This window comes from Neofelis nebulosa, chromosome 5 (assembly GCF_028018385.1).
Source record: "Neofelis nebulosa isolate mNeoNeb1 chromosome 5, mNeoNeb1.pri, whole genome shotgun sequence".
Taxonomy (NCBI): Eukaryota; Metazoa; Chordata; class Mammalia; order Carnivora; family Felidae; genus Neofelis; species Neofelis nebulosa.
The window spans coordinates 114,132,431-114,159,807 of NC_080786.1; the positions used below are offsets into that span (position 1 = coordinate 114,132,431).

Here is a 27,377-nt window from a genome sequence, read left to right on the forward strand (position 1 = left end):
TGTGCCAATGATTTTAGTTCCTAAACGCTGTGACTGGCATTTATGGATTTCAAAATCAAAGTGAAAATAAGCTACAGTTAAGAACTCAACAGCTCAGATCGATGAAAAATGGTTTTATAACTGAATGCCCCGCAGTTAAATCCTAGAGGCTTGACCAAAAAAGTGCTTAGTGCTCAGAGATGTTGCTGTGGGAAGATGAGTATCCCACTCTCATGGCTGTTTATAAATCACTATCAAAACTCTGCATCTTGTAAGAGTGCCATGGAAATTTGTTCACAGATGGAAACTATTATTTTGATAGGCCTGCTTCTTAAAAGAAAAAGCCCCACCCCCAAAGTAAGCTTCCTGTCTGATAAATCTCATCTTTGATATTCAAATATTTTTATCCAGCATTGCTCATATTTGAGGAAGCAGAATATAACATTGCTACTAAAACCTAATCCCTAATACCATGCACAAAATTGTTTCCTAAATTGAATGAGTATGATTCTATAATTTTCTTATCAAAGACTGACTGTGGCATAAATCTTGATTCAGTGAAGTCTTCAGATTGCACAGGAAGAATTAGGCTTTTCAACAACCCTGACAGAAGCAAATTGTAAAAACCTGTTCCTCCTGCATGGCTTCATAATCTCAAGGCTCAACACTTCTTGTGTGGCCAATCTAATTCTTCCTCTAAGGCAAAGCTCTTCCAGGAAGTATTCCAGCTCAATTAATCTTTTCTCCTCTGAACTAAAGCATTCACAATCTGTATCTTACCACATAAGCGCTTAAAAATCTTTTTCTCTCTTTTCTTGTTAGCCTTTTTTAGTCTGCTAACATTGTCTCCCCAATTAAAGTAAGGATTTGAGGAAGCCACAATAGCTTCTTCCTTTGCTATACTGCATGATGGACTATAGTACTGATTACATATTATGGCTTAATAAATGTTTGTTCATGGCTCAGTACACTATAAATGTACTGTTCAAAGCTCCAGGGATAAAGTGAACCAACCAATAAAATACAGTGAAAAAGTCCAGTACTCATGGAGCATAAATTCCATTGCTGAAAGACCAAATTATATTTGGAATGTATTACATCATGGAATTAAGTAGTGGAATAAAGAACACACACAAGCCACTCTGAAAAAAAGTGACTTAGGTACTATCATAGGAAATAAACATATGATCAAACCAAGTGGAAACCAAAAACCAAAAAGTAAGGTTGAAAGTGAAGGAAAACAAAGTGTGAAATAAAACAAAAGGAAAGAGGAGAAAGAGATATTCTTCCTGTTATGCTTAAACCATGAAAATTGTTTCTATTTACATTCTCAGGTTTCTAATGTGATATATATTTTTTACTTTCCAGTAACCATAAAAAACTTTTATTTCTTATCATGGAGTGTAAAGTGATATGGGCTTGAACATGGAGGAAATGCTAGTGAGATGCCTATTTTTACCTTCTAAAAATAACTGTATAACTTGAAATCACCAAGTCAACCTTTCAAGAATACTGCAAAATAATTACAGTGTAAGGCCTATAGCAGGAGTTGTATGCATGGAAAGTTACAATTAGATTTTTAGGAGAAGGTATCCTCTTAGAGGAGGTGTCAAAAAAGTTTTGCATCTTTATCAACTATTTTTTTATTTTTATTATATCAGGTCTTTGGGATTATATAGAAAACTGGTTTTAAATACGGAAAGACCATGCAAAGAATGTTCACCATGTTATTTGATACAATATTCTCATTTTGCAGATGAAAAATGTGAAGTGTAGAAAGATTAACTTGCTTGAATTTACACAGCTGGATAGTAGCAGTTTAGGGACTAGAACTCAGAGTTGATCAGATTCTAACCAGCTGTTTTCTGTCTCTCTGTAGGACTAAACTACTGGACATTTTCAAGAGAAAAGAAGGAATGACATTATGAGCTATACATTCATGACTATGCAGATGGTAAATAGCAGACTAAACTACATAACACAGGATATGAAATTTTGGACCCTAGAGATCCATAAAACCAAATGGACAATAATCTCTCCTGCATATTTTCAGGGCATTCCTGCTTAGGTTTACACAACTGAATGCCTTCAGAATGCCTTCTGAAGATCTGTTCCAGGACAATGAACCTATGAATAGAATACTTACTGTTGATGTCCCTAGTAAACACTTTAAGACTAAGGGACAAAATTATGATGGTATTAAAGCTTTAAAAGGTTCACTTTGAGTATTGTAAAATTTTGTGTTTGTGTGAGCATGCGTGTGTATATGTATACATATGTATACATACCCACACACTTAATTCACTATTTAGTAGATATTTAATACATAGATTTTAGGTGAAAGGAACTATGTTAAGCCTTGGGGATACAAATATTTATCAACAATCCAGTAGAAAAAACTGACATGCAATTGAAATGCAGAGAATGGTGATAAGTACTGTAACAGGATAAATATAAGGACCTATAAAAAGACAATCAGGTCAGCATCATGAAGGACCTTACAAATTACTCTAGAGAAATCATCAACCATAATCCCACCACACCAAGTGAAACAGTGCCAACATTTGAAAATGTTGAAAATGCTATTCATTTTGCTATGAATAATGTGTATCTTAATTGTGTACATAATTAATTGATAATATATAGAAAGCTTCCATTGTGGCACTTACTGATATTGTTAGCATTATTCTCTTTCATAAAACTTAACATTCCACCTTACAGAGATAATGCATTTTACTTATTATGTTTTGTTGGTCATTTAGAATATACATTTCCTTATACATTATGCATGTTTACACACACAAATAGTTTTTCTATATGCCTTATCTTCCCTAGATATTAATGCAGAATAGCAAATGTAAAAAGATCATAACAATTTTAAGGTGCTAGAAACACACTGCCATATATTTTTGTGGTTACTTCTGTAGTCCTGCAGTGGTATGAGAGTTTTGATCAAATCACACCCTAAGAAGACATAAGCATAACCATTTACCAAGGAAAACTCCACAAAACACAAAAAACATACCCAATCTAGTTAGAAGAAAATTACCTACCATTGTTTTAACTTTCATTTCTTTCATTTTTAGCAAGAGTGAAATGTTTTTTAATGCATATTAGGCAAATACATTTTTTCTGAGAATTGACAACTCTTGTCCTTTGTCTATTTTTATCATGTTCTACTTATCACAGGTATTTACCCAGCTTGTCATTTATTTTCATTTTATTTATAATGACTTTGATGTATAAAATTTCAATTAAGCTCACCTGTCTTCTGCTTTGTAATTTTTTTTTCTCCATTCACTAGTCAACATTTACCTATATTTGCTTTTTCTTAAAATTTTTTATTTAACTTATCTGCTAAATCCTTTGGAATTTTTTAAAGGGTATTTTCTTAGTTGAGGATTAACTGGAAATGTGTTACTTACTTATTTTTTAAATATTTATTTAGTTAGTTATTGAAAGAAAGACTGTCAGCAGAAGAGCAGAGAAAGAGGGAGACAGAGAATCCCACGCAGACTTTGCACAGTCAGTGCAGAGCCTGATGCAGGGCTCGAACTTACAAACCGTGAGATCATGACCTGAGCTGAAATCAAGAGTTGGACGTTTAACTGAATGAGCCACCCCAGGCGTCCCTTGGATGTTTTAAATAATAATTTTTCTTTGACAAATTTTATTCGATGATGTATATTTATTTTCCCATTAATTTCAGATGCATTCTTTATCCTATGTTAAATATTTTTTGCAAATTAAGAACTTTTTTCCAAGGCTATCTCTTCTTTCCCTTTGATCACAAACTTTATCTTCTCCTTGGGAAAGCAAATTAATTCCTGAAATGCAGGCTAATTATTCATTAGGTTATTTTCATTAAATATACTTTTCATGTTTTAAGGGGATATTCTTGGATGAGATTCCATTTAAGAAATGCCATACCCAAATGGAGCAGCATAACATTTTGCATTTATGTAACACCTTCATTATCTTAGCAACAGATGACTTTGTCAATATCCAAACAGAATGCACCAAATTTTTGTAAAATATTATGGAATTGTTATGCATACTTCCAAAGAAAACTTTTACACAGAAAATTAAGCAAAATTTTAGTGAAGATATTTTGAGAAAAATACCTAGTTTTTGAAAAGTAAGAATTTGAAAATAAAGGTTGTTTATTTGTTTTGCAAATTCTTGTACAGCAAGACCATCTGTTTGCCATGTTTATACATTAAGTTTAGACAGTGTGGAATCAGAGGTTTTGTCTGGTTGTTATAAACCTCAAAAATTTACTCTTTTTAGCTGTCTAATAAATTAATACAGTAAATAAGTGGGCAACAATAACTTAGGCATCTTTTGGCTCTAAAATTATAGTTTTCCCTTTAAAATCTTGTCCTTATTGGCCAAATTTATGTCAAATAATTAGTAGCGTTTCCCATATTCTACTTATTATAATTCTCATAACTTGATAAAGTATAATGGTTTTAAAAGTCAAATAAAGGCAGGTATATGACCTCATTCTCTCGTCTGATACTGGGAGACATCACAGGGAGGAAAATAAGAATTGATGGAAGTAGATTATGAAATTAAAGTCAAAATTGAAATAAATTAGATTAATATTAATATGAGAAATGAAAAAATTGGAACACTTGTAGAAAATGGTTTAGAGAAAGATATGTAGTTCTGGACCATAGTTTAAGAATGAGAATGTCTGCCTTGAAAGTTCATGAAAACTTTATCTAATTCTTCATTAGTACCATAGGAAAAGTTCTATTAGAAGGTTAATGCGGGGCACCTGGGTGGTTCAGTTAAGAGTCTGACTCTGGATTTAGGCTCAGGTTATGATCTTACAGTTTGTGAGTTTGAGCCCCGTGTCTGGCTTTGTGCTGACAGTGTGGAGCCTGCTTGGTATTCTCTCTCTCTCTCTGTCTCTCTCGCTCGCTCTTTCTCTCTCTTTCTGCCCAACCTCTGCTCCTGCTCTTTCTCTCTTTTTTCCAAAGAAATTTAAAAAGTTAAAAAAAAGGTGAATGCAATCTGGTTACTTTTTTCATTTATCATTTTGGATTTTTTTACTGAGAAAACTAGAATAAAAATCATATATGAGCAATTTACTTTCAAAATTTTATTTCTAATACAGAAATAATTATTTTTCATGTTACCTGTATCTAATATTTATTCTTCAAATAGCAATAAATTATATACAATATTAACAGGAAACTATTCTTATAGTTTAGCAATAAATTATATGGAATGATATTAATAGGAAACTATTCTTATAGCTTTGTTAAATCAATAACCAAAGGCAATACTGTTGAACATAAAACTCTAAGACCTTTTTCCCACATTTCGCCTAAATTTGACATAGAGAAATAACTAATCCCTTTATTTTAATTTATACTACATTTAAAGTTCTAATTACTTGACTATGTCAAAATGTGTTCTATATTTTTAGCATGGTCTGACCATTTTAATTTCAGCTTAGTCATATAAAAGAAGATTCAAACATTCTGCAATATTTTAACACGAAATTTCATATTGTGGATTCTACAAAAATAAACTTTTAAAACACATATAATTTTTATTTTTTTATTTTTTTATTTTTTTATTTTTTTAAATTTTTTTTTCAACGTTTTTTATTTATTTTTGGGACAGAGAGAGACAGAGCATGAACGGGGGAGGGGCAGAGAGAGAGGGAGACACAGAATCGGAAGCAGGCTCCAGGCTCTGAGCCATCGGCCCAGAGCCCGACGCGGGGCTCGAACTCACGGACCGCGAGATCGTGACCTGGCTGAAGTCGGACGCTTAACCGACTGCGCCACCCAGGCACCCCAAAACACATATAATTTTTATAGAACACTTTCCTGTTTCATGGTTCAGAGTTGAAAAACTTAAGATTTTAAGAGTAAACTAAACCCACTGGTAGCTCATTATCAGTAACTACACACTATTTAGAGTAGCTTTTTTTTTTTTTTCTTATACAAATGTTACTTGGAGGCACCATTACGATGGCAGAATGACATGGTGGAGGTATTCAGATTTTGAAAAGTTTCTGTGATGATTCCATGACTCTTAATTCTCCTTTTGGAGAGGATTCTCTTCTCTGGAGCCTAACACTGCCATAATGGTAATTTAAGAGAATGACTGTGAGGCTCTTAGATTACCTTGAATATGCATCCAAGAGGACCTCTTGAGGAGTCCTTAATCTGTTATACTACCTCTTCTCCTGTGGCTCCTGTTAAGATTTGTGACCATAAATTCATAATACTTCTCCAGTCCACCAGAATTAGAGAAGAGTAGAAGCAATTGAATTGGGGATGATAAACTTGCAAATAAAATAAGTAGGGATGATCCAATTGGAATGTTCCATGGATAGTCTTTCTGTCTACAGAGAGTGCTGTGGCCTCCACCTCCTGGAATACAATTCATTTTTTTCATTTTCTTATTATATAGATTAATAGGCAGAAGAGAGATTTTAGGTGATACATGGAAAATCATGCTAAAAGAGTCAGCTAAATGATATTAGAGGATTGGAAATATTTCTTCTAGATCTCTGAAATTAGATAAAATAACACTTATTATATTTATTTTACATGATATTCATATGTGCATCCTGCCTGATGACTTGTTGAAGTCTGTAGTCTTTTGAGCTTTTTTTAAGGCATGTGAAAATTGTCACCTTGTAAAATAAGTGTAAAACTGATATGAGATGGCAGCAGTTAGGTTAATAAAATTCAGATAGTGGAAAATAGTTTATTTTAGGAAATAATTTCGCATGTCAGTTATAGCTTAAATTTAAATATATAATTAAGTAGCATTTGAAATAGAGTTTAATTGTTCTGCTCTTAATACAAGTATCTCACATTTTGTAAAACCGCTACATAAAAACAGCAGTTGAATCTTTTAAATATTCAGCACATTAAATGTTTCTTCTCATAAAAATAGAATGAGGAGCCTATTCCCAACTTTTAGGAATCTTAATGTGGAATTCATATCTACAACTGGCCAACATCCTTATCTTCATGAAAAGTAATTTAAAAACTTAAAAATATAAAATTAGGAGATAGGACATAACTATCAAATAAACTTATCAAAATATAATCTAAACTCATAGATAGAAAATAGTCAATCATTCACTATTTATATAAAGAAGCCTTGAAGTAGGAAGTAAAAAAGATAAGTCATCATTCACATATCTTAAAGCTGAAGAGTTATATATATTTTTATATAAAGTAAAAGGTAATAAATATCATAGAGCAGAAGAGTTATATAGTTTTTTAAAGGCAAAATGAAATGGAATAAAAAGTACATTTCTATCTTCATATACTTGCTTTAATGAAAGAGTACTTAAATATGTAACCTGGATTACAATTTATTTTTTTATTTTTTTTTACTTTATTTATGTTAAGTTTTTTTAAATTTAATTTTATTTTTAAATTTACATTCAAATTAGTTAGCATATAGTGCAACAATGATTTCAGGAGTAGATTCCTTAGTGCTCCTTACCTATTTAGCTCATACCCCTCCCTACACCCCCTCCAGTAACCCTCTGTTTGTTCTCCATATTTATGAGCCTCTTATGTTTTGTCCCCCTCCCTGTTTTTATATTATTTTTGTGGATTACAATTTAAAAGGATGAATACACATAATTCAAGCTACATCATAATTATTTTGAGGGAAAAAAAACCCTCTTCTCTATCTAAGGGTATACCTTGGAAATGACTTAGTATAACAATACATAGCAGAGCATAAAGGGATCATAGTTATGAAGACTCACCTTTGGTCTATTAGAATGTCAAAATAATTAGAATAGCATTAGGCGCATTTTGGAACTAACTTTCAATTATCTTGTTTTTAATCTTTCACAACTGAAAGCTTTGCTTGGTGCCTAACAGAATAAATGTGTGGCCAAACAACTAGGTTCTCTTTCATAAAAATAGATAAGTGAAATGTCAACATTCACTCCCTGTCATATCACTATTTAATCATTCATTACTTTATACATATTTTAAGGACTTGTGTACTAAGTAATACTTCAGGCACTCAGTTCCTGAAAATGTATACAGAATCAGGTATCATATAGTCTTTTTTACTTAGGTAAGCTCTCCCTTTTAAATCTAGGGAATGAAAGACTGACTGTTAGCTGCTCCACAGTAGGCAGCCCATCGCAAACACTCAAACATGCAACTTGTTTTCACTACATGGCATACAGCACAGTACTTGGCACATCACAGTCACTGAGTACATTTGTTTGCTGACTAACACATACAGGTAAATGGGAAAAATAATACATTACAGTTTTGTAAATTGTTTTCAGGGCTTGTTTCATGAATGTGTGACTTACCCAGCTATACAGTTCCCTCCCTCCATGTAAGGCGTTAATGCTCAGCTACTGCCATCTTGCAATTGGTAACAATTTTATCTTTGAATACATGTTTTGTAAGTGAAGTTTGATGGGACAATGAGCATGCACTTGGAGCTTGGAGCCCTGGCTCTAAGTAAGGTCCAGCCTCTAGCCACCTTCCCACATTTCCAAGATGTATTTTCCGAGGCAGACTCCCCTGCTCTCTGCCATGCAATCTTCCAATTCCTGTCTCACCCTATCATTGCTGCCACCCTCCACCTGAGTTAGGTGATTATGTTGACCACTGAGGGGTCAGGATCACATTTCTAGGTTGTCTCCTGTCTCCAGAGGGGGTCTGGACATGTGTGTAGGCAGGATCTAGGTTGGGTCTGTTAGCCCTGAGTAGTGTAAAGTTGTGTGTGTGTGTGTGTGTGTGTGTGTGTGTGTGTGTGTTGGCTGTCTATGTTCTGAAGAGGCCATGTCTTACTAGGGGCAAGCTTCTCACCCACCCCCCTCGTGCAGGTAGCAAACAGTTTCTAGAAAGGCAGTTTAAATATTTTTTAACGTTTATTTATTTTTGAGAGAGATAGAGACAGAATGAGAGTGGTTAGGGGCAGAGACAGAGGGAAACACAGACTCTGAAGCAGGCTCCAGACTCTAAGCTGTCAGCACAGAGCCCAACACAAGGCTTCAACTCAAGAGCTGTAAGATCATAACCTGAGCCAAAGTTGAACGCTCAAACGACTGAGCCACTTAGGCACCCCTAGAAAGGCAGTTTAAAGACTGCAGGGGTCCTTCCTTCTACTGTGGGTTGTGTACTGTGGGTACTGTGGGTTGATTACCTAGGGGTGTCTTCTCCCTAAGGGTATCCTTGTGCAGAGGGAGTGACCACTGAACTGGCTCCGTGTCTGGCAAGACCTCTCTTCCTCCTTCCAACCTTTCTGAGTATGGCCTACATTTGTCTGTTCTGGTCTGCTTGAGAAACCTTTAGGGACTCTGATGAGGGAGGAGGGACTATAGAAAAATAATTCTGTGACTTTGATGATTCCACAGATGAGTTAAACATTTTAATATTTGAATTTAAAGGTGTCACTGAGCTATATAAAAATGAATGGTAAAGTTTATGTTAATAATTTGAAATTGTATTTTTCATTACTTAGAAGAACATTAAATGGCAATTAAAAAGCACCATGACAAGTTGAGAGAAAAACTGCAGAAGGAAAAGGCTTTATATTTTAGTATCTTTAATGACTCTTTTTTCCTGCTTTTTGAACAAAGGGTCTTGTAGTTTAATTTTTCAGTGGGCATCACAAATTATATAGCTGAAACTGACTGTTTTAGAGACCAAACCAAATAGAAAAGTGCTGAGAAATACATGGAAGAAAAAAAAGCTATTTGATCTAAAAATTCTATATAGAATTTCAGTCTGATTAAAAGGTCAACAGTTTGTTTTCAATCTTTACAAATTATTTAAATATGAAGACATTTCACATTTTCAATAATGATCAGAATAATCTATCAACCTTGAAAATCTTTTAGTTTAGTTATTACACATTAATGCTTTTTCAATCTTTTATTATATATGTATGTATGTATGTAGGAGAGAGTGCAAGCAAGGGAGGAACAAAGAGAGAGAGGGACAGAGGATTGGAAGTGGGCTCTGTGCTGACAGGCTGACAACAGCAAGCCGATGTGGGGCTCAAACTCATGAACCACGACATCATGACGTGAGCCAAATTTGGATGCTCAACTGACTGAGCCACCCAAGCACCCCTGGTCCTTTATAATATTTAAAAAAAGGAGGCTTTTGGAAAATATATATTTTTAAAACCTAGTGTTTAATAGTAATCTCCAACAAATCAGTTATCCAAATCAGTCAATTTGTTTTGTAGTCAGAGTTTTACTGATGAAATTAAAATGGCTTCCTTCTCCAAAGAACTGCATTGGAAATGAGCAAATAATTGGCTAGCATATTCCTAATTATAAAGTAAAGCCTTATGACCTATGGCAGATATAGATTCTGCACAATGTGATCATATGCATTTATCTTCACTACTAACCACATCTATTTTTGCAGGATTTAAAATATTTTCCTAAACAATCTCTACCAACACTTTTCAGTTTGTGTGAACAAATGCTGTTAACGTTGTTAATGTAGTAATAAGGCATTATAATAGCAATAAGATCTTATTACTTTCTACCAAAGAAAACAGTCATCTTTCCTGCAAAATGTGCAAATGAGAATTCCTCAGAGAAACAGCTGATAACTCTAAGAGCCAACTGCTTAAAATCAAATTTAGGATTAAACACATTTTTCTAGCAATGTATGATCACCAAGAAAAAAAAACAAACATGATTGCTATTAAAGGATGGTTTAGAGTTGATTAAAACCTTTTGTTGAAAATTCTGTAAGCATAGCATCAGAGGATTTAGTGAGCATGAAATTTAGTATGTGGTAAAGAAAATATATGCAATAACTTTCTAGACAAATTCCTACTTAAATTTAAGATTTTTCCCTTTTTTATTACCACTGCCTGCAAGTCTTTTATATATTCACAGATTTTCTCTTCAACTCATGATCTGCTCAAGTGTTATGCTATCAAGAAAGGTATTTTTGCTTTCCCCATGTAAAATGCCCCCTTCTCTTTCTTCCAAATCTCCTATTGGGACATATCACTATTTGCCACTAAAACATGGTATGTATGAAGTCAGGGACACTTAACTGGTTTTTGTTGTTGTTGTTTATTTGTTTTTCTCCTTTATTTGCTATATACCACTAGTTCATATAAGAGTTCCTGGCACACAGTAAATATTCAATAAATATTTTTGAATGAATTAATGGATAAGTTAATGAATGCAAGACAACTCAAATCATCTCCTATTTCTGTTAATGCAAGTCAACAGAGATTTATGAATCAATACAGACAATGTAGGTTGAGAATATTCTTAGTCAAAAACACATCATCTTTGCTCTCAAGAGGCTCACATGTTGGCTGGAAAAGCAAAATATTAAAAAATACATATTTATGTTTCAGTGAGATATAAAAATGTGTGCTATTGAACATAGCTGACTGGGAGCGGTTCAATTTCTTCATTTGTTGACTGAGAACTGAGGCACCAACTAACCTCAGCAAATTAACTTCTAAAGTCTAAGATTAGCCTTTTCTAGATTACTCAAAAGATGCATGCTACAAAAAGGCACTAGACTTGGATGTAATTTGATAGTTGTCAGGAGTAAGAAAAGTTTATAATCATCCACACTCTATTATAAGTTAATATTTGGCTGAACCATAAAGTTATTTAGTTTTGATTAATTAGACAGACATTTCAATTATCTTCCATAAATAAAATATCCGGCATACTTTTCAGAAAAGAAACACTTCTTGGACATGAAAGTTTTATCCTTCAATATAAGGTGTTTGTAGGTTTTTTAATATGTAATTTTCTTGTGTTTAAGAAATATGAAAAATACAAATAATAGGGCATCTCTCTTAAATTATCATTATTGCCTTTTTGAAGAAACTTATACCATTAGCTTGTGTTCAGTGTATATTTAGTAAGCATTTAAAACATACTGATTTTTTTTTACTTTGAGTAGACTTGCACAGATTCTAGAAAAATAAGTATTTGTTGTCAATAATTTTGACAGGATTGTGAGAGATATCCTGAGATAAAATAATTTAAAATACAGACATAAAGATGAATGAATGTTTACAGTGTCCTTAATTACCTACTCGAACAATGTATAAAAGGTTGGCATTTGAGATAGACTGTATTTCCAAAATGAAGCAAACCATAAATCAAATAGATATCTCAAGTTTATATATATGAGAATTTGGTTTATTTAAATCTATTTTCAATGCTAGTTCAATTAATTATTGCTGCCTGAGCAAATATACGAAATCTCCAACCAAAATATGAGCCTAAGGCAAGACCTATGCAGAATAGTCATCCAATGGCAGAGAGAAGAGTGTTAAATGTACATTTTAAGAAACCAAGGAATTAGACAACCTGGTTCTGACAAGAATTGCTTTAAAGACCCGTTAGCAAATATCAGCAGAATTGGTTTGTAATTTAGCATTTCTTTCACTTTGAACATGGTCCCTAAAGGTTTTTGCAGATGTCAGGATATCTACAAACACAATTTGTTTCAGGTTGACTATCCATGATTAACATTCTCTTTTACTGTCTATGAGCTGAATAATTCCTTTTACTGCACTACACACCTTAGTTTTCCTATCATGCACTAAAGATTAAAATAAAATGTTTTCTAGGTGTTACTTTCTAAATGAAACACTTTTAAAGACCATTTAAATACACTATGAAAATAGAAGATTGCAAAAATAGCTCTGAGGGATTGTAGAAGTCAGTTAATTAAGGTTTATTGCAAAGATTCCTAATTATGGGAGTCATAGTTTTAAATCTATAATCTTATTTAACCGACTGGAATCAGAATAATCAAGGAATGTTTCTCCTAACTACAGCTAAGTGGCTCTAAGTGATTTGGATTTTTTTTTATATTTGTTTAATTATAAACAGAGAACAAACAATTAAGTCAGGGTTATTTAATATGGTTTCCTTAATATTTCTTAAAAATAAGAAAAGATATATACATATTAGTCAACTACATTAAAGAAAAGGCAATTCAATGAATATATTCTCTTTATCTCCATGTTTCACACTGCACACACAAAAAGTAGTGAAAAGATAATACAGTTGTCTCTAATATTTTATTTCATTACTCCTACACGTGTCACCTCATAAACAATATTATTATTTTGCTGATTTTATTTTCCCCTGTTTATAGCCCTGATAATATAACAGCATCTTCTGCTAAATGGTTGATTCCCTAACTTGTCTTGGCTATTTTACAGACACTCACCACTCATTTCTTCAAATTTTAAGTTATATCTTCAGTCCCTTCCTCAAATCCTGCTGTACCTCTGCAATATATCAACTTTTTAGATAACTTGGGTACATTAGTTATCACTACCTAATCCCTCAGTTGCTTACCCTTTCTTTGCTTGGTTCCTTCTGCTCTGAATCCTTTTCTTTGTCCATCCCAATCTCCTTTTGCCTACTCATCTCTCAAAACAAAACTTAATATAAATGTCAGCTCCTCAGGGAAACTTCATTCCCCAGACTTGGAGAAGACGCTCTCAGAGCACCTTGCTCTTCTCTGTAGTGGGACTTACCACATACGAGTTATATATTTGTCAAACTATTTTTTTATTATCTGCCTCCCCACCAGAGTGTAAAGTTCATAAGGGCTCATTCATCAATGTCTATATGTCGAATAAATTAAAGGTTTTATGAGCAGCATGTATCACTGTTCCATTTTAGTATAAAAACAATGATATGTAACCTACAGTTAATAAGAAAAATCTTTGACTCTGGTCCCCTTAGTCCAACAAAATTGTAATGTATTATCTACCAGATAACTTTGGAAAGTGTTTCAAGTTGCTTTAAGGAGATGTTCCAAAGAGACCCAAGTGGGATGATGGAACATACCTTCTTCAATTTGCAACAGTAAAACTATTATCTTATTATAAAAAAGGCTGGCACACATTATGATGTCTGAAGTCTCGTTCTAGGAAACTAGTTACTATTAGCTCCTTTTTATACCCAACACTCGGATATGATATGATAAGAGTAACTTATACATGCACAGACACAGACTGAGTTATTTTATACTGTTCCCCTTGCTTAAAGCATTTTCTTTTTTTTAAATTTTTTTATTATTATTTTTTCTTTTTTTTGTTTTTTTTTTTCTTTTAAAAGCATTTTCATTTTTAAAGATGTGATTCTCTACTGTCTGAAGTTCAGGTACAATGAGACAAGGCCTTCTTGGTATGTCTCAAAATTGATCTGGAGACAGTCACTCATACTTACTTGTAGAGCTGGTCATAATATATTTTTTGTTAGTGCAAGATAAATGTATTTTAATATTCAGTAGCTCACTGCCATCCTGCATATGTCTATTTGAATTCCAGTTAACGTACAGTGTTATATGAGTTTCAGGTGTACAATACACTAATTCGACGATTCCATACATCACCTGGTGCTGCTCATCACAAAAAGTGCACACCTTAATCTCTTTCACCTATTTAACTCATCCCACAACTATCCTCCCTCTGGTAACTATCAGTTCATTCTCTATAGTTAAGAGTCTGTTTCTTGGTTTCACTCTCTCTTTTTTTTCTCTTTGCTCATTTGTTTTTTGTTTCTTAATATACACATATGAATCAAATCATATAGTATTCATCTTTCTCTGGCTTATTTTTCTTAGCATTATTCTCTCTAGCTCCATTCATATCATTGCAAATGACACAATTTCATTCATTTCTATGGCTGAATAATATTCCATCATATATATATTCACCACATCTTCTTTATCTATTCATCAACTGATGGATATTTAAACTGTTTCCATAGTTTGGCTATTGTAAATAATGCTGCTATAAACATAGGGGTGCATGTATCTCTTTGAATTAGTGTTTTTGTATATTCTGAGTAAACAGCCAGTAGTGCCATTGCTGGATCATCGGGTAGACCTATTTTTAGCTTTCTGAGGAACTTCCATACTGTTTTCCACAGTGGTTGCAGTAGTTTGCATTCCTACCAACAGTGCAAGAGGGTTCCTTCTTCTCCACATCCCGTCAACACCAATTGCTTCTTGTGTTGTTGATTTTAGCCGTTCTAACAGGTGTGAGGTAATATCACATTGTTGTTTTGATATACATTTCCCTGATGGTAAGTGATAATGAGCATCTTTTCGTGTGTCTGTTGGCCATCAGTATGTCTTCATTGGAGAAAGGGCTATTCATGTCTTCTGCCCATTTTTAATTGGATTATTTATTTTAGGGTATTGACTTTTATAAGTTCTTTATATATTTTGGATACTAGCCCTATCAGCTATATCATTTGTAAATACCTTCTTGCATTCCTTAGGTTGCCTTTAGTTTTGTTGATTTTCTTTTACTGTGCAGAAGCTTCTTATTTTAATGCAGTTCCAATAGTTTATTTTTTCTTTTGTTTCCCTTACCTCAGGAGACAAATCTAGAAAAAAGTTGCTATGGCCAAAGTCAAAGAGGTTACTGCCTGTGTTCTCTTCTAGGATTTTTGTGGTTTCAGTTCTTACATTGTATCCATTTTGAGTTTATTTTTTTATATGGTGTAAGAAAGTGGTCCAGTTGCATTCTTTTGAATGTTGTCCAGTTTTCTCAATACCATTTGTTGAAGAGATTGTCTTTTTCCCATTGGATATTCTTTTCTGCTTTGTTGAAGATTAGTTGGCCATATGTTTGTGGGTCCATTTCTGGGTTTTCTATTCTGTTCCATTGATCTATGTGTCTGTTTTCATGCCAGTGCCAAACTGTTTTGATCACTACGGTTTTGTTATGATGCCTCCATCTTTGCTTTTCTTTTTCAAGGTTGGTTTGGCTATTTGGGGTCTTTTGTGGTTGCATATGAATTACAGGATTGGTTGTTCTAGATCTGTGAAAAATGCTGTTAATATTTTGATAGGGATTGCATTAAATGTGTAGACTGCTTTGGGTAGTGTAGACATTTTAACAACATTTGTTCTTCCAATCCATGACCATGGAATATCTTTCCTTTTTTTTTTTTTTTTTTTTTTTTTTTTTTTTTTTTTTTTTTTTTTTGCCTTTAATTTCTTTCATCTGTGTTTTACAGTTTTCAGAGTACAGGTCTTTCCACTCTTTGGTTAGGTTTATTCCTAGGTATAAAATGATTTTTGGTGCAATTGTAAATAGGATTGATTCCTTGATTTCTCCTTCTGCTGCCTCAGTATTAGTGTATAAATGTAACAGATTTCTGTACATTGCTTTGTATCCTGTGACTTTACTGCATTCATTTATCAATTCTAATAGTTTCTTGGTGGAGTCTTTTGGGTTTTCTATATATATATGTAGTGTCATTTCATGTCCAAACAGTGAAAATCTTAACTTCTTTACTGATTTAGATGCCTTTTATTTCTTTTTTTAATCTTTAGGTCTTTATTTTTTGTACTTTTTTATTGAGGCATAACTGACATACATTTTATTAGTTTCAGAAGTACAACATAATGATTATATAACTGTATATATTATGAAATGATCACCACAATATCTAGGTAACATCATCATCACATATAGTTACAGAATTTCTTTTCTTGTGATGAGAACTTTTAAGACATACTCTCAGCAACTTTCCAATATGCAACACAATATTATTAACTATAGTCACCATGTTGTACATTACATCTCCATGACATTTATTTTATAAATGGAAGTTTTGACTCCCTTTACCTATTCTTCCTACTCTTCACCCTCTGCCTCTGGCAACCATCAATCTATTTTCTGTATCTATGATCTCATGTTTTGTTGTTTTGTTGTTTTTTATATTCCACATTTGAGATCATGTAGTATTTGTCTTTCTCTGACTTACTTCACCTAGCATAATGCCCTCAAGGTCCATCCATGTTGTTGCAAAAGGCAAGATTTTATCCCTTTTTATGCCTGAATAATATATATATATATATATATATATATATATATATATATATATATACATTTGTTCTTTTTTAAATGAAATAATTAATTTTCTTCATGTAAGCTGTTTTCTTTCTTTAACTTAAATTTTTAAATAGTTAACATACAGTGCAATAATGGCTTTAGGAGTAGAATTCAGTGATTTGTTATTTACCTACAACACCCAGTGCTCATCACAACAAGTGCCCTCCTAAATACCCCTCACCCATCTAGCCCGTCCCCCACCCACCTCCCTCCATCAACCCTCAGTTTGTTCTCTATCATTAAGAATCTCTTGAGGTTTGTTTTCTTTTATTTCTTTTTATTGTCTGATTTCTCTGTCTAGGACTTCTAGTACTATGTTGAATAAATGTGGTGAGAATTATCTTGTTCCTGCTGGTCATAATATTTTATTAAATATTTTGTGTATTTTAGCTCAGTTTAGGTCCTTTATGTACTTTTCAAATAAAATTTAAATATATTTTTATATTTCTTATCATTTATATCTAAAATACAGTTAAATTAAATTATCAATAATTATTTCTTAATACTCTTCAACAAAGAAAAATTAATTGAGGAGGACTATTTAATAATATTATCCTTCCAGAATGTATCATCTCAACATATGGATACTATATTTTGTTTTGTGCCTAATTAACCTTCTGTCCTCAAAGCAATATAGTTTTAATGAATTCTATCATTTTAAAAGTGAGAAACAATTATATTCTGTCTTTCTGCTAAGTGGAAGAGTAGACTAAGTAACTCTTCTAACCCTAGAATGAAAGACTGCTGAATATAATATGTATGAAAATATGTAAACACAGTTACATATATATTTTATTTAAAGTGATACACTGTCTTTATCCCTCAACTTAATTATATATACCCTATAGTTAAGAATGATTGTTCTGAGTTGTATTTTTTTGACCCAGCTACAGCCAAAAGGCCTTAGAAGTAATCTGCTAATGCTGAGAGGAACAGAAGACCCTAATCTGTTTTATCCTGAAGATACTTTGACAAGATTTTGTTGATACTATGGGAAAGAAGGAAAAAAAAAAGAGGAAATAGGAATTCCATTTTAATAGCCATAAAGCAAATTCTATGGTGTGTAACTATTTGCTAAATGAAGGGGAAAGTTGCATGGTAAATACAAAGATGATGATTGTATGGCACTATTTGGCTTTGCTTTATTTATTAGATGCATTTCTGAAGATTATTGACAATGGGAATTTATGTTTAATACTTTAAATAAAAGTCACATTCATCTACAATGTTCTTAGTAAAATGTTAAAGCTTTCTTTCTGTGCATTTTACAGGTTTATCAATGTTTTTTTAACTTTTTGTTTTACAATAATTATAGTTTCATAAAAATATGTATAGTGAAGTCTCATACACACTTTACTCAGCCTCCTCAGTATTAACTATTTGCATAACTATGGTACAAATTCAAACGCAGAAAAATGACATTGGTAAAATCCACTGGGCATGTTGTGTGTGTGTAGCTCTATGAACTTATCATACATGTAGCTTAATGTAACTACCACCACAAAAGATATGTAACTGTATTATCATCAAAGCTCTCTCCTGCTCTTGATAGCCATATCCCTCTCTCCCAAATCCCAGTTCTGGCTACCACTTATCTATTCCTCATGTCTATAATTATGTTATTTGAAGAATGTTAAATAAGTGAATCACACAGTATGCATCCTTTTGAGATTGGCTTAAAGTTCATCTAAGCTATGTGTATCAATAAATTGTTCCTTTTTGTTGCTGAGTAGTATTTCAACACTTTCAATATACTTCTATTTTAAATATCACCATCTTCTGCCTTTAATGTACCCCCATGTCCAAAATTCATATGTTGAAATTCTAACCTCAGTACCTCAGAACGTAACTGTATTTGGAGATAGGGCCTTAAAAGTAGTAATGAAGGTAAAATGAAGACAGGCTTCAGAATGAAATCAACCTTGCTGACACCTTATTCTTGGACTTCTAAACTCTAGAACTATAAGAAAATAAATTTCTGTTGTTTAAGCCACATAGTCTATGGCATTTGTTAAAGCAGAGCTAGCCAACAAATACAATGTGTAAGAATAGTTTTATCTTTCTTTATAAATTGTCTCATATATATATGCTCATATATAACAATACTTTCTGCTATGAGACAATTCTTTGTGTGTCCACATAATTTATGAATGCTTTTCAAAGGGAGTTTTTAAAATCTCTGATGCTTTTACTGTATCATGTACTGCAATAAATCATGTTTATGAGGGAGTTAAAGAAAATACACACTTATAAAAATCATAGGGGTATTCCTGCCTAACTATGTTGCAGTAAAAATCTATAGTGTTATGATGGGGGCATTTAACTGAAAGCAATTGGATTTTTAAAAAAAGACAATGTAACTACTTTTTACAAATGGTACCTAACAACAGCATTTGGATTCATTTCTGGATATTTTTTTTGCTCTTTTCAGAGTGGATAATAGTTAAACATGTTAGCTGTGATGTTTGTACAACATAGATATGCATTATAATTAATATTAATTCTTACTATTTATTTGATATGGAAAAGAAATGGCACCATAAGTGGAATAACTAGATTTCAATTCACTTAGCAACATTTTTTTTATCTGATGTTTGTTGGTAAGTTAATATGGACTTGCTCATTAAGATGTATTTGTATAGGATTATATCAAAAGCAATGCATAAACATTAGCGAGAAGCCTTATATCTAATTAACCTTACTAATAAGTTACTAAATAACCTTACTAATAAAAAAATATCTTTCTGGACCTTAGGAAGCAGCAAGAACAACAACCAGAAAATCACTTCTCTGGCATATAGAGTATACAACCACACCTCAGTGAATATAATTCCACCAGGGATATTATGCATCGAAAAGGAATTATGGGTTTGTTTAGAGAGAACAGCAGTGGAACTTACCATCTTGATCCGTGGTCACTGTAATAGCTGTGAATGGCTTGGGAGAAAAACTCAACTCAGAAACTCCATTCATGGCTTCTATTTCAAAGGTGTAATTCACGTGAGACACAAAGTCAAGTACTATCACGGAATTGTTGATGAGGCCAGAATGTCTTGGGATGAAGCGGAGTCCTCCACCACAGTCCTCACACTGGCTGGTATCTAAGCCACATTTCTTACAGATTACACTGTATGTGAGATCTTTTCTCCCTCCTGTGTCACTTGGTGGGCTCCATTCCAAAATAAGGGCTGTTTCATTGATGTTAAAAGCCACATTCCTAGGAGCTGAAGGTGGCCCTAGAGAAAAGCAATTAAAAAACAAATGTACATGTGTAGGACAATGAATGAGAGGGTGCTACCTTGAAAACTTAATCAATAAACATTTGTCTTTTATATTAGTTTGAGCTCTTTCTTCTAATGGGAACCATAAAGAAATATGGTGAAAAACATCTGATTAAGTCTAGTAAGAAAGGAATCTTAGGGGTGAAGATGGTCTATATATTAACTTTTTGATATATGAATATGAGTATTTAATATCAAAGCCAAAGATCTCCAAAATATATGGTAATTATACTTTGAAAATTTGTTTACTGAAATATATAATAATCAAACATTATTTAAATTATGTGATGATTTTAATTACGTCTTAATAATTATATCACCATTTTCAAAGTTTGAAAAATAATAGCATACATATACAAAACATACTGTCTTCAGTCTTTCAGTCTTCATACTATATTCGGTATATAGATAAAACTCCCACTTATCACCTTTGACAATCCCTAAGGATCTATTTCTTGTAGGTTGAGAAAAAAGTTATAGGTTTTAGGTAGACAAAGAGTTTGGAAGAAGAGGAAGAGAAAGGGAAGTTGGAAGCAGCAGAAAGGCTTTTACTAAGGCCTTGCCAATTTCATGGAATAAAAGTATTATATGGATGGGATAAAGGAGGGTATACATAAGATATGATTAGACTTTTACTTAGATTAACTGTACAAAACACAAATAAGTGTGTTTTAAAAGCTAACAGGAGATCCACAGAATCTTCTTTATCATCAAAACTCTGCATAAACCAAGTCAGTCCTAACAAGGGCATGAGCATCTTTCCTCAGTCTCTTTTCTCTCTATTTTTCCATATGGATCTCACTGCATAGAGTACTTCATATCCTTTAACTACTCCAGTCTTTTCTTAAAATTGTGTCAATAAACTTTTACACTTATGTGAGTACTTCAAACCTCAGTTTGGTATTATTCACTGTACAAACATTAACCAATGGTCTGTTCAGTGTCAGGCACCACACTATATGTGAAATAATACAGAATCCTTTATCTAAGAGACTATGCTTTTTATAAATACTTTAAAAATAATTCATTGAATAAGTAACTAATGAAATAACATTCCTGCCATTCTTTAGAAAAAAATTAGCTTAAAGGAAATCTAAAACAATTCCTCAAATTTATGCTATCTAGAAAATTTGCTTAGATGATGGGAGGGAATTATCTACAACTTTCTTTCCACAGGAAGAGATTAAAGTTTTGGGATAGGCTCCTTTTGGATTTCAGGATACAGTCATTAATCATGAAATAAATATTTTTAAGTGACTACTATGTGTCCCAGACACTCTGCTAGATCTTGGACTTACAGTGTGAATGTAATAGACATAATTCCGATTTTGTTATTTACATTTTAGTTGAATGGCAGATAAACACACACATAAACCATAATAAAATTCAAATTATAATAAGTGCAATTGCAAAATCAAAAGGAAAGGAGCTGAAATACACATTATCACAAGAACTAATCTGGAGAAACATTTTGAGAAAGCCTCATGGACTTAGTGAGGAAGATGTCAGAGGAGTGAGAATACTAAGGGTAGAAGGTTCTTTAGTCAAGAAAGATCTTAAAATAGTCATGGAACTGGCAGATAATCACTGTGGCTAGAATGCAAAAGGAAAAAAGCAAGAAGTGAGGGTTTGTTTTTTTTTAAGTTTACTTTTGGTTTTGCTTTTTGTTTTGTTTTTTGTGTGTGTATGTTTTTAAGAGGGAGAGAGAACCAGTGGGGGAGGGGCAGAGGGAGAAGGGATAGAGGATCCAAAGCAGGCTCTGTGCTGACAGCAGACAGCCTGACGTGGGGCTTGAACTCATGAACCGTAAGATCATGATCTGAGTCAAAATCAGATGCTTAACTGACTGAGACACCCAGGAGACCCAAGAAGTGAGTTTAAAGGAATAAGAAAGGGTTGGATAACACAAAACTTCTAGGGTCATTAGAATGAGTCTGGACATTTTTCTGTGTACAACAGAAACAGACTTACAGATTTAACATATGGAGGTAATGTGTTTTAAAAAAAAACATTCTGGTTGCAGTGTAGGGAATAGTCTTAATAAGCATAGGGAACTTATTAGTAAGATCTGTCATACAGTGTTACAGTAGCATAACATTACTCATAAATGTGCATGACTATGTATTGGGTTTGAGATATTAAGAATTGTTATTTTATATTTTCCTTTTTCTTTTTGTTGGATCCTGATAAAAGCAACCTGATGGGTAGGGGCCTCAGCCATCTGTTTGTATATCACCTAAAGTCTGACCTAGAAATGGGGTGGTTAGGTTTTCTAAAAGGTTTCTGCATACTTTGCTTTATGCCATTTCATGTTCCAGAAAGTTGCAGAAACGTCTGCCTTCAGAAAGTAAAATATGGAAGGCATTACAAACTACAGCAAAGGGACACATGTTGCTTTTTGCCTCCAACCTAGACGTAGGCCTGGGAGATAAAGATTCATTATCATTATCATAAAAAGGTCTTCCTACAGAATGACATATTCATATTGTTGCTCTTTTCTCTTATTTATAATGGAAAACATGAATTATTATTCACTTATATTTTCATGAATAGGAAGAATGTTATCAATTATGTTATGGGTGTCTGCAAGTATATAACTGTCCGCCTGGAGATACTTTCAAAAAAAGGCAGACACCCTTCTTACTCAAGGGCCCTCATACCAATTTGCATGACGATTAAATAGCTTTTTAATTGCTGTTAAATTATGCCAGCTAAACTGTGATTTCATGCAAATATTAAGCTGTAATGACATGCAGTGAATCATTTACTAAGATTTAAAACTTGGAACAAAGAGAGACAATTAATTCTAATCCTCAGATTCAAGCAAATTATCTGTCACTGGGCTTTTATGAATGTGGCCTGATTGCTTTGTTATCATTTATAAATTATACAAAGATTATGTGACATTGGAAAAAAAAAACCTGGTGCAATAGCCCTTTTGGAGACATCTGTATAGAAAACTCTCAGGGATTTCCTTATGTTGATTTTTTTTCTTTAAAGGAAACAAGTAATTCACATAGAAGAGACTTCACCCTCCAGATTGACTTCATAAGAGAAGGACAATTATTCTGATTTGCAACTAGCTGTTTTTCAAGTCCATCGTATATTAAACCTTACAATAAAACTACAGTTTTACTTCTACTAGTGTATCTAGCAAGTATACTTTTAATCTTTTGCTTCAGTTTGCATTCCCCTGTGACACGTTTAAAGAATAAAGGAATGTTATTTTAATAGCAACTTATGAAACAGCCTGGTGGCAGTACAGTCTATTCCCAGAAAAGCATCTGAGTCTACAGCCCCCATATTCCTCTCAGTAGCAAAGGCCAGGTGGGCTATGATTTTTGTTTTATTTCATTTTACGTAAAAAAAATTAAAAATAGAACTGTATTTCCCAAAATATATCCTTTCAATATTTCTAGCCCCATGAGATGTCACACAAAAAATGAGCTTAGTTCTCAAATTAAGACTCCTCTGGTAGACTGATACTGAAACGAAAAATAATACAATTTACTTTGCTTTGTTGAATCCAACATTTCTAAACATTTATTCATAGAACCTTATTTTCCAAGAAGCATCTACAGGAATACTAGCATTCTGCAGAACACTCTTAAAGGCTGACACTGAACGACAGCAAACTTAAGGATCATATTTAAGTTACTACATCAATTGCTATAGATTTAGACACCATGATTATAATTGTAGAAATACAGTAACTCACAGATAAACGTGGATCTTTTTCAAATTGACTCAAGACTAATTATTCATCTATGATATAGCTAGTTGTGTTTGCAGATGCATTTTCTAACCTTAAGAACAATGAAAATTTGATCCAAATAACTGAGAGTATCAAGTTATGGAAGGCTATTTTACTAAACTATATTTTATGAGTTAAGTTACTCCTTGGCAATCATTTAAATGTGTTTGTTAATTTTATGACTATCATGAATATAGTAGTATATGTCTCCAGAAGCAAGGGAAACAAAAGCAAAGGGGACTATTGGGACTCCATCAAGATAAAAAGCTCCTACACAGTGAAGGAAACAATCAACAAAACTAAGAAGCAACCTATGGAATGGGGGAAGATATTTTCAAATGACATATATGATAAAGGGTTACTATCCAAAATCTATAAAGAATTCATCAAACTCAACACCCAAAAAACAAATAATCCAGTGAAGAAATGGGAAGAAGACATGAATAGACACTTTTCCAAAGAAGACGTTCAATGGCTAACAGATACATGAGAAGATGCTCAATATCACTCATCATCAGGGAAATACAAATCAAAACTACAATGAAATGTCACCTCACACCTGTTAGAATGGCTAAAATTAACACAGGAAGTAAGTGTTGGCAAGGATGTGGAAAAAGGGAACCAACCCTCTTACATTATACTGGTGGGAATGCAAACTGGTGCAGCCACTCTATAATTTAATATGGAGGTTCCTCAAAAAGTTAAAAATAGAACTACCCTACAAACCAGAAAATGCACTACTAGGTATTTATCCAAAGGATACAAAAATACTGATTCAAAGGGACACATGCACCCCAATGTTTATAGCAGGAGTATCAACACTAGCCAAATTCTGGAAAGAGCCCAAATGTCCACTGACTGTTGTTATATATATATATGTGTGTGTGTATATAGATACGTGTATCTATATATACACACACATATATATATACGTGTATATATATGTATACGTATCTATATACACGTATCTATATACATATATATACGTACGTACGTATATATATACATATATACACGTACGTACATATATATATACACATATATATACGTATATACACATATATAGAGAGTGTATATATATACATATATATACGTATATATATATACACACACACATATACAGATAGATAGATATAGATAGATATAGATATAATAAATATATATATCACATATATACACTCACACATACACAATGAAATATTACTCAGCCATCAAAAACAATAAAATCTTGCAATTTGCAATGATTAGGATGGAGCTAGAGCATATTATGCTAAGTGAAATAAGTCAGTCAGAGAAAGACAAATATATGATTTCACTCATATGTGGAATTTAGGAAACAAAACATATGACTGGGGGATAAAAGAGACAGAAAAATCATAAAACAGACTCTTAACTAGAGAGAACAAGCTGAGGGTTTCTGGGGGATGGGGTGGGAGGATGGGTTAAATGGATATTAAGGAGGGCACTTGCTGTGATGAGCACCGGGTATTGCACATGTACAAAATTCTACTATTGAAACTAATATTACACTGTATGTTAACTAACTAGAATTTGAATAAAAAGTAAAATAGGGGCACCTAGGTGGCTCAGTCGGTTGAGCGTCTGACTTCAGCTCAGGTCATGATCTTGCGGTCCATGAGTTCGAGCCCCTCATTAAGCTCTGTGCTGACAGCTCAGATTTTGGAACCTGCTTGGGATTCTATGTCTCCTTCTCTCTGCCCCTCACCTGCTCACTCTCTCTCTCTCTCTCTCTCTCTCTCTCTCTCTGTAACATAAATAAACATCAAAAAAATGCATATAATAGTACAGTCACCTAATAAATGGGAATTTCTTTATATCTATGAGTTTACAAAGGAGAGAAAAATTGTTCTATGTTAATGTATCCCAAAAAGAACATTTAAAAAATATATTGAACCATCTAGAGATGTCTAGGTAAATAATTTTGCAAATGAGTAAACTGTAAAATATACTAAAGAAAGATAAACACATAGGAATAGTTCATATGAAAAAGTACATTTCTGTATTTTAATAATGTACTACAATATAGGTTGCCAGATTTGCATATGGACATAATTTAAAACTCTAAAAGCCATCTTACTCTTTGAATTATTGCTCTTAACTTTAACTTTTATCTATAGCCATATTATTAATCTAATGTCCTTCCTATATGATCTTTGAAAAATGTATTTAATAAGTGTATCTGTAAACAGAATTCTGTATTTTCCTACTCTAAGCCACTTTGTGCTCTAAGTTTTGCTCACAAAAGGTTTGTATATTTGGAAATAAATGGTAAGTAATCACAAACATGGAGCTTCCACCTCATTGGAGGGAAGATAAATCAATTTAGTCAGATAAAGCAATGAGGCCCAGGAAAGTACTATAATTATGTCAAGGCCATACAGTGTACTAATGGTAGGATGATCCCTAGGTCTTTTTATATTTATATTTTTTTAACTCTACTACATGTATTCATCCTATAGGTAAAAAACACATGTGATATTAAAAGTATCTTACAGTGCTTTGCTTAGAAAGTATTGCCAAATACAAATTTTCAAAACATACAAATTAGAAATATATTGCATTCTGATGGCAGGTTCTTGAATAATGTTATCTTATAGCATTTTTTAAATGTTTTTATTTATTTTTTTTAATTTTTTTTTTTTTCAACATTTTTTTTTTTATTTATTTTTGGGACAGAGAGAGACAGAGCATGAACGGGGGAGGGGCAGAGAGAGAGGGAGACACAGAATCGGAAACAGGCTCCAGGCTCCGAGCCATCAGCCCAGAGCCTGACGCGGGGCTCGAACTCACGGACCGCGAGATCGTGACCTGGCTGAAGTCGGACGCTTAACCGACTGCGCCACCCAGGCGCCCCTGTTTTTATTTATTTTTGAAGGAGAGAGAGAGGGCATGAGCAGGGGAGGAGAAGAGAGAGGGAGACACAGAATTGGAAGCAGGCTCCAGGCTCTAAGCTGCCAGCACAGAGCCTGATGCAGGGCTCGAACCCACAAACTGTGAGATCATGACCTGAGCCGAAGCCACATGCTCAACTGACTGAGCCACCCAGGTGCCCTGATCTTAAAGCATTTTAAAACAATTTTATATACAGAAGAGCAATTGAAAATTAAAATTTTAAGATAAATATTGCTCAAAATACAGCAGCGAGTACACTTCAAATTCTTTGTATTTCACGTATTTTCATTTTCTTCAATATGTTTGCACCTACTTCAGTAATGAAATCGACGTTCAAAATTAACACTTGCTATCCATTGAGGCACCTGGGTAGGTCAGTTGGCTGAACAGCTGACTCTTGATTTAGGTTCAGGTCATGATCTCACAGTCAGTCATGGGATCAAGTCCTGCATCAGGCTCTGTGCTGAGTGTGGAGTCTGCTTAGGATTCTCTCTCTCTCTCTCTCTCTCTCTCTCCTTCTCTCTCTGCCCCTCTCCGATTCACAT

The 27,377-nt window shown here is 33.3% G+C and overlaps 1 protein-coding gene across 7 annotated transcripts in view; it reads right to left on the minus strand.

Moving 5' to 3' along the window:
* EPHA6 (EPH receptor A6) overlaps window positions 1-27,377 on the minus strand; it is an 872,130-nt gene that overhangs the window by 464,197 nt on the left and 380,556 nt on the right. For all 7 annotated transcript variants that reach the window (XM_058731672.1, XM_058731667.1, XM_058731668.1 and 4 more), the window contains one exon: window positions 19,785-20,120. In XM_058731672.1, coding sequence (XP_058587655.1) covers window positions 19,785-20,120 — 336 coding nt within the window. The remainder of the gene's footprint in view (window positions 1-19,784; window positions 20,121-27,377) is intronic.